The 12,600-nt window shown below is 51.5% G+C and overlaps 1 protein-coding gene across 6 annotated transcripts in view; it reads right to left on the bottom strand.

Annotated features, from left to right (window-relative positions):
• Positions 1-257: 257 nt before the first annotated feature.
• The window catches only part of FRMD6 (FERM domain containing 6), a 135,523-nt gene continuing 123,180 nt past the window's right edge, over positions 258-12,600 (bottom strand). For all 6 annotated transcript variants that reach the window (XM_006023088.3, XM_006023087.3, XM_006023089.3 and 3 more), the window contains exons 10-14: positions 12,171-12,345; positions 9,650-9,985; positions 8,582-8,713; positions 5,081-5,172; positions 258-3,962 (exon numbers count right to left, since the gene is read on the bottom strand). In XM_006023088.3, the coding sequence (XP_006023150.1) occupies positions 3,678-3,962; positions 5,081-5,172; positions 8,582-8,713; positions 9,650-9,985; positions 12,171-12,345 (1,020 nt within the window). In that variant the 3' untranslated portion in view covers positions 258-3,677. The remainder of the gene's footprint in view (positions 3,963-5,080; positions 5,173-8,581; positions 8,714-9,649; positions 9,986-12,170; positions 12,346-12,600) is intronic.

Below are 12,600 nucleotides of genomic sequence, written 5' to 3'. Positions count from 1 at the left end.
CAATGGAGTTAAGCATTTAGGTCTGGGACGGACATTGCATCAACCAGTTTGACCCAAATCAGTTAAGTCTGATACGACATTCAACCAGGTTTATCTCAAACTGGTTTCAGCCGTTTTCAAACTGGTGTCTGTGCACTGAACATCTGTTCTGTTACAGGTTTAAATCCATTTCTGATCACTTAAACCGGTTTATGTGTATTCCTGTCCCTCGCCAAAGGGTTCATTTTTTTTTTTAATTGCCAAGACTCACATCAATGCAAACAACTGTAACTTTATTGTCATTTCTAACTCTGCCGTGAAAGGCACGCAACAAACTTCAACATTACAAAATAATTCTGCTTTGTCTTCTCAGAGGTCTTTTCTTTTTTTTTTTTTGTTTTTTTTTTTTTTTTTTTTTGTTTTTTTTTTTTTACACTTTCTCTCATACCATCCTGATAGGAAGATCCTTTCACAGAAAGGATTATTGAGTTTGTGCAGGCTTATAGCTGATTATTGCAAACGTATCAACATAAAAAAAAAGTCACCAGACAGCAGACACCGAACCCAAACGCTGGCCAGCTCAGGATTTCCAAACAGATGTGGAATAAATAAGAGCTTTACATCTTACAGCTTGCTGGTACAACGCGGAGAAGGCAGGACGTTGCCTTTTCGTCTGACGTCATGCCAGTTGCAGAGATCGGCACTTGCAGCAATTCTGCGCGTCATCCAAAAGGGCAAGGATGTGTCCTGGTTTGGGTCGTTCTATTCACGTCAACTCGTTATTTGTCAATCCAACTAAAACATGGCTTGGGCAAAATCACCACCCTCTCCCTGAAATGACCCCCAGCCATTCTTTAGGTCCGTCTCCCCTGGGCTGGGCTGCAGAATTAAACCCCCAAGGAGCCTGCTTCTCAACAACAGAAAGCATTACTGACACGATACACCCCTTAATTACACCCTTCCCCTTGTATCTTAACACAATAAATAACAAGAACAGAACTGGAGTCTTTCGAATCATACGGGCACCGCAAAACTTTTGCTTTGGCCATGGTTATAGCAACGTCTAGCACATGCCATCCAAAGAGTGACTGGTTTGCTGAGCCCGAAACGCGAGCAGATGGGGGAAAGCTTTGAGGCTGCGTGCCCGCAGAGGGGAACACAGCGACCCCGGCAGCAGGAGGCCGTACAATCCTTTCAACCGCAGGGACGTTGGCACCTCGACTCCCCTGGCAAGAAAAAATTGAAACAACCAACCCGACTCTGCAAATTGAGAACCGTTTTGCCTTCCCTGACCCTCGCTGCGCAATTCGTCCCAACAACTGCAATGAGTGCATGACATATATTACAGATGTGCGGACGCACGCTGCATCTCTCTATATATTATACATATGAATACCCTGCATCTATCTATCATACACCTCTGCGTATATATTTCCGGGGGTCTCTCGAGGTGCAATCCTAGAACCGGACAATGCCATCTGTTTTGTGGGAGGCATAGCAGGACCTCGGTGGTCCTCATCGCACCGGGAGGGAGCTGCCCTGCTGAGAAGGTGGATTTTTAAGGCTCTTAAAGCAAGCCCCGCTCGCTGCTGTGGCACAGCATCTTTCCATTGCAAGCCGTTCGGGCTAGGCAAGAGCTTTCTGAGGAGGGTCGGGAGGGCAGCCACACTCTGCAGCTAATCAGGGCTTACCCTGCTAAATTTTAGCCAGAGGATAGCAGGGGAACACGCTGCACAGTGCAACGGGCTTTGGGCCACCCTGGAGAAGTCAACATCTACCAGCAAGGGATAGTTTTCTGAGTAGTGATTTAACATGCCTCCTGCTCTAGCAAGCTGGTACCATGGCAGCATCCGGCTAACACAAAACCCAGTGGGATCACAGACATAATGGGTAAGACTCACTATTATATAGTGGATTCTTTATAGCACTTTAGCAATGCAAGTCAGTGATGCAAAGCCGTCGGGGCCTAGTAAAACTAGCCCTTGACTTCCGATATAAGCAGCTGCAAGGCTGTTGTAAATTTTGCAAGGCTCCCCCTTTGCTTTCTGTAATGCTGCCTCCCACGCAGCAGTAACACCGATTATGCCGCCCTGTAACTAAAATCTAAAGTCCTGTTTCGTTACCAAAAACCCACCTGTGTTTCTTACAAAAATATCAGCGCGCTTCTTTATAAAATAGCTTTGTTGGTTTGTTTTTTTAGAAAAAGTTTCCAGTTAAAAAAAGATGGTATATCAAAATATGGTAAACTATAGCTGTAAAATACTAACCTCCTCATTAAAAATAGTTGGTTCTTTTTTTTTTTGGTTAAAAAAAAACAACAAAAAAAGGCATTGTGCTGCGAACGTTAGCTGCGGTAATGCTTTACGCTGATGATGATAGATCACTGTACATGTTTATGTGCACTTTAGTTTCCTTCAGATGCCCCATCTCAAAAGCTGCCCCTATGGCATTGCTCTGAGAACATCATTAGTGTCCACGAACCAGAGCGATTCCAACTGTAAAATACTGAAAGATGCATGAAAAGCCTTGTTTAAAATAATGCTGAAGCGACACTAACCGCAAACAGTCATGCTTACGATGCAGTTGCCTACATATTATTCTCAACGGGAAAGCCTACTTTTTCACCTTCCAAAATGATAGCACTTAGGAAAAAAAAAATAAAAAAAATGATTGTCTATATGTATCGTTAAAGCAAGAAGGTGTACTCGTTGCATAAAAGGTGTTTAAGAACAGAAACAAAACCAAAATGGGTCTATAAGATCCAAACATATATAAACATACATACTTTGATATATTTATATATGTAAATTATATATATATATATATATTTAAGGTACTTTGGTCAGCGAACATTATTGCTACATCATTAGAAATGCTCAGTTATGTTTCATTTTCCTTTGAAACACAAGCAGCTTCGGAAAGCTTCCAGAGTTCCCAGATAACATCCATCTGATTTTTGTAAACTTTAGAAAACGTTGCGCAAAGGCTCTGTTTGGACTAGATGCCACAGTAAGTCTCTGGAAGAACTGAGATCGCACAAGGTCAACTGCAACTCAACTTGTCGTTTCCCAAGAAATCAGAAACATGCATAGAGTTTCCTGTCTAGTTATTGCTTAATTCTTGCCTTCTCGATACTGGCGTTCAGGGTATTTGCAATTCTTTGGCTTGACAGAACACAACGCAGAGTCTCGTTTTCTTTTCAGCTTCTAAACTCAAGGTTGCCGAAGCCATGAAGAGGCTGCAATGGCTTTTTGCAAACGTCAATGGCAGCTTTCGGGGAGGGAAAAAAAAAAACACCCAAAAAATTAAAGCGTTCACGAGGCAGTAATAAAAACGTAAAGGTTGTCTCGGACTCAATTCAATGACTGAACTACGTTGTGCTTCTCTGGCGTAAGACAATCAGTGTTTTGCACAAACTATTTCCAAAGAAAAAACAGGGAATAGAGACCGCTTAAACCCAGATGGGGCTCTGCCAGGACACCCTACCTCTGTCCCTACCCTACCGCTCTACAGTCATACTCAAAGTGCAGTGGTTTCCAAGGCCTTGATTTGCAAAGAGAGAGGTGTTTAGGGGAGTAGGAAGGGAGGAGGAAAACAAAACCAATATGGCACCAGATATATTTGAAGGAAATAGCCATAGATTTCCAGTCTTTCTGATAGCGCAGGCAGCCAGTCCTGCCCCGACAGAGCTATGGCGCTTAGACAACGAATTCGGGAACTTCGTCATGGGAGAGATTCAGGGAGAAGTATTTGCTTGTTCTCTTGACTGGGAAGGTTTCTTGGATGTTGATGCACTGCTGAGCCAAGCAGCCGTTGCAGTAAAGACCCTCTTCCTCCAGTCCGTGGCTGCACCCGAAGGTGTAGCTCTGAGCAGTGTCCTGGCACAGGTTCGCCAGCTGCAAGAAGTCTTTTTGGTACAGCCGAATGTCGTCCAGGCTCAGGCTGTGTCGGTCGGTGGAAGTCTTTGGCTTTCTACATACGGTCTGGAGAAAAGACAGGGGCACACGAGAGGTGGCAGGGGTTAGCTGTGAAGCCACACGCAATAGAGACTGAGCATTTGCTATGAGCAGCATGGGGAGGCTTTTGCACGTGACAGCCTACAAAGGATTTCTCCGGTTATCTGTGTGTTCTGAGATAGGGTGAACCCAGCCTGAGACAGAGCGGGAGAGCAAGGGGAAAATGGCAGCTCAGTGCCTAACTCCTACTGAAAGTCAGTGGCCGTGGTCAAGTCAATGGCCAAACTCCCTCTGACTTCAGTGGAGTCGCACATTCCCCCCCGTGTGTCTGGGCCCAATGCTTTGTTCAGCCCCATGGTAGCGACAGGACCCACCTGCCAAGTTCAAATGCACGGGTGGGTTTGCATTTCACAGAACCACCGATTTGGGGGTGTTTGCACTTGGGACTTTGGCACTTGCACTTGGGACTTTGCACTTTGGCTTTGGCTCATCTCTAGCGATGGGATATCTGTGAGGATAACTACATCTGGCAAAATTACCTGGCACAGCAAACAAGCCAGACCAGGCGTGGCAAGTTGGCGAGACAAAAGTCTTAATGCCATCATGCTACTTGGTCCATCATGTTACTTGGAAAGTTACTGCAGGGGGAATCTTCCCTGTAGGGGAAAGCAGGGTTGGGGCGATGACAGGGGAGGGGGCACTTGGGGTAATGACCATAGCCCAGGCTGCTGCAGATCATTGGAGAAGAAACCCTGTTCATGGGCATAGTAACTACCAGTGTGGCTACCCCTGGGAGGGATGCTTTGTACAAACATCTACAAATCAAGGCCTGGTGGGTTTTTTCCCTCCACTCGGTGAACTTTGCTCAGACCAGCCGCGATGGGGGTAAGTTTTCCAACGTGATGGCTTTCTGACTGATGGGAAACAGAGCGCTGCCAGTGTTTCCCAGCTGCCCAGAAAAGCCAATAGGTTTTTTGTTTGTTTGTTTTTTTTACCCAAAAACTTAAATTCACCAAAACTCAAAGCTGCGATACTGGAAGTCAGAGCACAGAACTCCCTCCCCCTGCCCGTACCCCGAGTGCTGGATGCTTTGCCCTTGTCGAAGGCAGACCCATTAAGGGCTTCACCCTCCAAGCACAAAATACCTGTGGTAGCAAGTCGGTGCTCTGGCCGCGAAGTCTGACCACTGTTTCCGAAGAGCTGGACGTGGATGAGCTTACTTCCTTTACGATTAACCCTGAAGAAGGGAAAGAAAGGAGGAGATGTAAAGTCTGCTGTCATGCAGAGTCTGCCCAGCTCTTTGGGAGACGCTATAGTGTTCTGTTGCCTGGTCAAAGGAGCGTAAGGGAGCCCTGGTTAAAACTGCAAGGGCACCAGATGAAAACGCTCATCAAGAAGTACCTTGTCTAGAGACTACAGGCCAAATGCACAGGATGAGTCAGGCTCAAATGAGTCTCATGAAGGGGTCTCTTCAGTGCATCTGTTGTGCCAACCTAGTCCCCGTCAGGCTTGCAGGTCTGATTAGATGTCCTCTGCCTGCAAGATCCCTTCCACCCTCACTGAGATCCCTCTCGAGGTACCTGCACCCACTCCATCCCTGTTCACAGAAGACCAAGTTGGGGGAAGGCCATGAGAAGGAGTGAGTGATGGTTATACCCAGTCCCTTTTTCCATCATCTCAGCAGAGAGCCTTCCCCAGTGGGGCAGACAGAGCCATGTGTATGGACATAAGAAATTATGATGGTGTACAAGGTGGGAGGGCTTTACCACTTGTTAGGTGCTGTGTGGTGCATGGACGTACCCGGTGGCAAATGGAAACTAAACCGTAGTAGCTCAGCCCTTGGCAGAAGAAGAGCAAGTATCACAGTTCAGCTTTCATCTCCTGTGCGGTAAGAGCATGCACACAGGTGCAAAGCAGCTGATGTGCAGCAAAAACCCGCTGCCTTTCACCTCCCAGAAAACAGCTGGGATGTCCAAACCCTGGAGAGGCTAAGTGAAAGGACTCCAACATGCCCTTCGCCTCTGAATGTCCTCTGTCCACACACAGATGCAGAGAGATCCAATAAATGCAATAGGGAATGTGTGTTTTTCCAATCAACCCCCTCTCAAAATTTCAAGCCGGGGTTCACTGCAGGTCCCCTCCGCCTGGCTGCGTCTCTGACAAAGAGTCCCAAACCTGATCTTGGTGCTAAATTCAAGCAACCCAATGAAGTGAGGTGGGCGAGTGTCAGAGCAGCTCACAAGGGAGAACCGACCGCTGGACGATCTGGCCCCAGGGAAGCCAAGGGGCAGTGATATCTGCTGCATCCCTGGAGAACAAGAACCACCCTCTGTACTGCTGACGTTGCAATGATCCTCCCAGCCAGCGCTGGCTGAGACCTAGGGTAGCATTAAGTCAATAGGCCCATATGGAGGTGAGTAGTGTCAGGATACCCACCCATGGGTTATCAGCACCTTGTTGGAGACGGGGGATGATGCGAGGAGACTCCGTTACAGCACCTCTGAGTTACCCCAGCTGCAGCTCTGAACGATAGCAGTGCAGATGGGAGGAAAGCTTCAATGCCCGCACTGCTGCTGCGTCAGAGCTGCAAAGCCTCACCCCGTTGTCTCCAGCATGCATCAGGCGATGCTCTGATCCTAAGAGCTACCTATTTTGTAGCAGCTGCAAGCACGCCTGATTGCTCCCCCTTTCCTGACTCGCCTGGATGAAGCAGAGAGGGAGAACCTCTCAGGTGCCCCTTTAAAGGCTGAGGTGCATAGCCAGGCATAGAGGGGTCGGGGCCACGAGGCCTGGAGCAGCTCATTGCCACTGGGATGGTGCAGTGACCTTGCCTTTGAAAAGCCTGCTGAAGCAATGGACATCTGAACAAGAAAGGGAAGGGCTGAGGCTGTCACGTGGCCCTGGTATAGGCTGCTCCGAGCATGGATGAAAGACCATTGCAGATCTCACTTCCACTAAAGCTACTCTAACCTGGCAGAGCCCCTGCGCTGTGAAGTGCCGTTCACAAAGGAGGCCTTATGTATGGCGTGGAAGACGGGAACTTAGGGAGGACAGCAAAGATCCCTAGAGCAGGTGCTAGGAGCGGTGAGTGTTGTTGGAAACATCCGACATCCCTCCAACGAGAGAGGCAGGAGGCCGTTGCCACTCATCCCTCTCGGCGGCTGGACCAGCTACCGGTGCAACCCGAGAAGAGGCTACAAAAGATACCACTGCTGCCTGGGTTTTTTTTCCAGGGATGCCCCCAGCAGCTTTGTGTGTGTGTACAGCCAGTTTGATCATTTCCCTTGTCTGGGCAGATTGTTTAAGTGTGGACTTCTGCCCCAGAAACAAAGGCGGCTTAAAAAAAGCAGTCAATAAAAGGAAACTACGATGATAAGATGACAAAAGGAATTGCCGGAGAGACAGATGCAGGCAGGTGCAGGCCCTAAATCTCCTGTGAGAGTCCTCCATTTGCAAATGGACTAGATTTCACTTTAAAAAAGGTCTGTGCCTCCTAGACAAAGCAGCATCTGCTGGCAAGAAGCCCGGGGCTCCAGCAGTTACACTGCTCACACCCATGTTCCCATGGCCTTGCATGTGTCTGGACAATCCCCTTGTGACACGTTTGCACACTTGGCCTGATTGAGCTGCCACCAGCCACTGGCAGTCATTTTTGCAACTGTGTGTGCAAGCGGGGTCGGTGCGCCTGAAAAACGCACGTGCATATGGGCACGAATGGGACCGTCCCAACCAGCTCTGCCCCAACCTCAGGATGCAAGGAGAACATTTGTGCCTTTCTGAATACTTTCCTTTGGTGAAGACCTGTTGGGCCAAGCCCTGCCGAAGGAAGTGGGGTAACCTCACCTGTCAGATTTGGCTTGCTGTGTCTCTTCCCGCTCTCTATGCCAGTCATCTCTGCACACCACCTCTCATTTGGGAGGGATTTGGTGGTTCGTAGGCCCTGGGGTAGCTCTTTGCACAGAGGGGAACACTATCCTCTGTCTTTGGATACCAAACCCATGTATAATGCAAGATGCTGGGGGGCAAGCTGCCATGAGACCTGGCTTCTGCTGGGCACCCCGTTGTCTTAAAGTCTCATCAGTCTAAGTTAATTCAGAGGCAGGAGACTTCATAGGCAACAAGCTATGCTGTCCGGTGAAGTAGGTTGTTGCCTATGAAAGCCTCATGCCCCTCTGAAGCAGCTAGCCTCCACAGTGCCTCCCTATTCTGCCCCCGACTGGACTTCAGACCAGGACAGCGAACCCCGGGTAAGTGCATTTGATCTTCAGTTTGACTCTGCTATTCTGCAAGCTGGTTGTGTTGGTTCCCTGAGCAGCTGCCGGAGGCAGGTTTCACTCAGCTTGGTATTAAATGTCATTTTGCAAAACTGAACCCAATAGTTTCCCTTTAGGGAAAAAAAAGCAACGAGGAGAGCTGAAAATCACACTATTCATTACCACCCTGCGCCAAAAGCAGTCCTGTAAAACGTCCCCACCGGTGTGTGCACCTCATACCCAGAGGTAAGCACACGGGGATCCGATCTCCTGAAATTCGAGATGATCCTTTCTCTATTGTTGTTCCCCTCTCGCATTTCTATTCCCAGCCCTTTGCGCCCGCATGCGGCCGTCCAGAAAGCAGCGCTCGGCGTTTTCCCCCCGGTGCCGTACCTGAGTGTCCATTAAACTGCCGTGACAACAGCATGTCCTCCGTGATGTAAATGCACATGTCTGGGGTGACCTCCAGGGATGACTCGCTCAACTGCTCAAGGTCCCGGGGGTCATCGACCAGCATTTCTATCTCTGAATGGGAAGAGAAGAAGGGAGAAAGTCACCGATAGGGGAAGAGCAGATAGGAAAAGAAAGAAAAAAAAAATCCAGAGATGCTTCCTAGCAGAGATCAGGCCTCTAAGGCTCAGCAGGAGGAAAATTCAGTCCTGGCCCTGAAAAAGCCGTGAGGATTTCAAGTCACGTGGGCACAGGGAAAGCTAGAGCAAAGGAGCATCAGCTATTGTGTGCAATACTGTAGCACTGACAAGCATCCAGCAAACAGAGGACCCTACCCGGCCCTGCCTCCACGCTCCACCAAACAGGAGACACTTTGAAAGAAACCAGAAATGTCTTCTAAAAAAAACCCCTGCCTGCCGCTTAAATGGGACTAAATGAGAAAATGGGTCTTTATTGGTCTTGGTAAATGGGTCTTTATGAGTGTCGGTAAATGGGTCTTGAATGGATGATTCCCCTCTCTCTCCCTGTCACTGAATTGAAAGTCTGAAAAATCTGGCTGCATCTTAAATGTTCAGGGATCTTAAATTTGAAGGAACGTGGGACCTCAGGACCCCCCTGGGACAGGGCAGGGCAAGGGTGGGCCCTGGGGACTGCGGGCAGAGCAGATCCATTGCCAGTTCTGCCTCTGGCTCCTATGGTAAACCTCTTCTACCAGGATGCTGCCAGGCTGTGCTGGGTTTCTCAGTGCACAGCCCTGAGCTAGCAGCACTGCTGGTGTCTGTCTCAGCCTCCCCAGAGATCAGCCTGGTGAGGAGAAGCCTCCTGGGATAGGGAGGACACCCGGAGCCCTTTCCTTGCAGTAATGCAGGCTTGATATAAGCCTGCTTTGCTGTGTGCCGCGCGTCTCCAGGGCCAGGCAGCTGACACATGGGAAGCCTGATGGCCTGGGATGCAAAGGCAGATGGCTTTGGGAAGAAGACCAGCCCTGCAGGGCTCCCTCGGGGTGCTTACCATCATCCTGGGAGTCATCCTCCAGCCGGTCCTTGCCCCCGCTCTCCACCCCGGAGGTGTGGGAGCTGCCATGACTGGTCATGGAGCTGCAGGTCTTCAGCTTGCGGTGGACGCTGGCGCCCGAGAAGCCATCCTCGGGGCCCAGCTCGCGGGGCTTGGGGTCAGCTTCGATGCCGGAGGTGTGGGAACTGCTGTGGCTGGCGGTGGAGTGCCGGGAGAGGCGCTTATGCTTGATGCTGCCCGCGCTGCTGCCGCTGGCCTGGGACCGCTTCTCCAGCTGATCCATGTCCAGGTCCAGGGTGTCGCTGATGTACGACTCACGGTACTGCTTCTTCTCTGCAAGGCAAGGCAACCTTGTCAACACTCGGTCAGCTCCATGACTGGGGGGCTTTAAACCCCCTTTCCAGGGAAATCCCAGCTCCATCCTCCTCTCTCCTGCCTCCCTGCCTTGCTTCCTGCCCCTGGCTGGCAGCTGGGCACCCTGCAAGCCCCATGCGGGGGGAGAGCACCACCCTAGCATGCACCAGTGAGCAAAGGGCATCAGGGGGAGGCTGGCCCACAGCTTCCCAGTACTGCCCAGTGGTGCAACTGGGAGGGGCATATGGGGGACACCCACTGGTTGTGGCTGCTGGAAAAGGGCCTTTCACTATTACACTTCTGACTGTGCTGGGTCCAAGCTAAGTTAGGGGCTGCAAGAAGCCTGGACCCCCGCTGCTCCCTGCTGCACAAGGGGCAGACCCGCAGCAAGGGGGGAAATTACAGGAAAGCAGGGCCGGAAGGGAAACGGATCGAGGGACGTGCGAACAGGTGGGTGGCTCGGGGCAGGTGAAGGCATCACTAGCTGGTGCAACTTGCAGTGGCGGGGTGTTGCAAGGGCACTGGGAGAGCTGGGTTCAAGAAGGGGAGAGACGAGCAGGTGGGGTATCTGTCCATCGGGGCTGTTGCACACCCCAACCAGGGAAGTGGCCTCAGGCGCGGGGTACCGCTGGCACCGGCAGGGGACAGGTCTCTCTTCCTCTGAAGCAATCACTACTTGCTTGTTAGCAGGACCCTGGTCTGACCCAGGCGTTGTTGTGTCCTTATGAGACAGAGGCAGAGCCGGCCCCAGCCCCCAGTTTACAGGCATGGGAAATGGGTAGCACAGCAACAGAGCTGTGTGCAATAAGCCTCAGCACCCCCAGCCCCGATCCAGGCCCTGCCAAAGCAGGCCACTTAGCTAATGAGGGCTGCATTTATTGCTCCCTCCGTGCTCCTTTGATGGCTGGGGCCCTTATCAGGAGGCCAGCACTTCCCAGCAGCGTGTTTACTGCACCGCCTGCTATGCTGAAGGCCCACACAGATGGTGAGTCTGTTCCCACAGGCAAACTGGCCCCCTCCCAGAGACCAGCAGGGCCTGCCAGGAGCTAAACCACCGTGCAGTGCTGTGGCCAGTCCTCGGGGTCCGGCAACAGCCTCTCCTCCCACCCCTGATAGCAGAGCTGCTGTGCACGCGCCTGCGTGAGCTGGAAACCTGAGCTAAGGATGCCGCAGGTGGTGGGATCCTTTCGGGGCTGAGTCCCACTCCCTGCCTGGCTGTCTTGCACCTCTATGGCCCAGTATGGTCCAAGGACATGGCTTTCAGGACAGTCCCCCACTGCACCCTTGCAGTCCTATGCATGCTAGGATGGAGTGCAGGGAGCTGCTGATGGCCCAGGTCCCGTGGATTTTGCTTTCCCGGATACAGAGTACACCTGGTTTCAGTGAAACCCTTGAGAGCGGCTTTGGGTTTTCCAGCCAGGCAGACCTACAGGACTGCTGCAGCCTCAGAAGAAACATGGCTTATGAGGAAAGGCTGTATGTAGGTGATTTAGGCTTGCAGCTGAGATGACTGCACTACAAAAGCAGACATGTTCCCAGGGCTCCTCCAGATGTTCAGGTCAAAGCACAACGGGATCCAATGTGGGATCCACACAACTCTACCTCCTGCCACGTCACACACGCCTGGCAGGAGATGCGATTGTGGGATCATGCATCAGATCCCGCCGCACCTTATTGCTGGTGGAGGGGGAGCCCGGGATCACAAGGAGCAAGGTCCTGCAGCTGGGGGCTCCCAGACAGGGGTGCACCTGCCTGCCCATTCAATTAATAGTGCAACGAGAACTTGTGAGAGATCTCCGCAGCTTATTCCTTGCTTTATGATGCCATTCATTGCTTTAAAGCACGGCTGCGTTACAACTGTAGACATGATTAACTGGCTAATCATGACTCAAGTATAATGTGTGCCGGGGGTCTCAGCATTTCAGGGGCTCAGGCAGGGTGGAATAAGACTGCACCGGGGAACCTAACAGGGCCTAGCCCTGTGTGTTATGAGAGTAGGAACTGGAGCAAGAGGCCCCTCAATTGTGCCCAGCCTCTCCCGGGGTTAATTCTCCCCCCAGTCTCTCAACAGCTGCAATGCCCCACCGCAGCACAGGCTCTTTCAGAGTCACGCTGCCACTGCCCGCCCAGGGGAAAGCAGCCGGCACAGCCCAGAGCCCAGTACCTTCGTTCTCCTCCAGCCTCCGGACCTGGCGCAGGATGGGCTGCAGGTTCATGTAGAGGCGGTGACTGCTGCTGAGGAGCTCCAGGAGGTGCCTGGAGCGCATGGGGCAGCCCGTGTAGTAGATGAGCTTCCGGGCTGAAGGCAGCCCATCTGGCAGGATCTCGAATTTCTTCCCCTATGGAGAACCAGAAGGAGCCATCAGCATCCAGCTGTGCTGCCGGGGTGCCCAGGAGAGGCTGGAGCAAGGGGATCCCTTGCCCAGGCCATGCTGATTGCATTGGAAAGGCAGAACACCCCCTCCCAAGGCATGCTGTCCCCACTGCACCGCGCAGGGAGCAGACGGGGTTCACCAAACATTACTCAAGGCGGCTTTCGTGCAGAATTCAGCTGCACCAGAACGAAATCCCAGCACATGGGACCCTTCAGCAGG

This window comes from Alligator sinensis, unplaced genomic scaffold (assembly GCF_000455745.1).
Source record: "Alligator sinensis unplaced genomic scaffold, ASM45574v1 scaffold50_1, whole genome shotgun sequence".
Classification (NCBI taxonomy): domain Eukaryota; kingdom Metazoa; phylum Chordata; order Crocodylia; family Alligatoridae; genus Alligator; species Alligator sinensis.
This window is presented reverse-complemented; position numbering and strand designations above follow the sequence as displayed.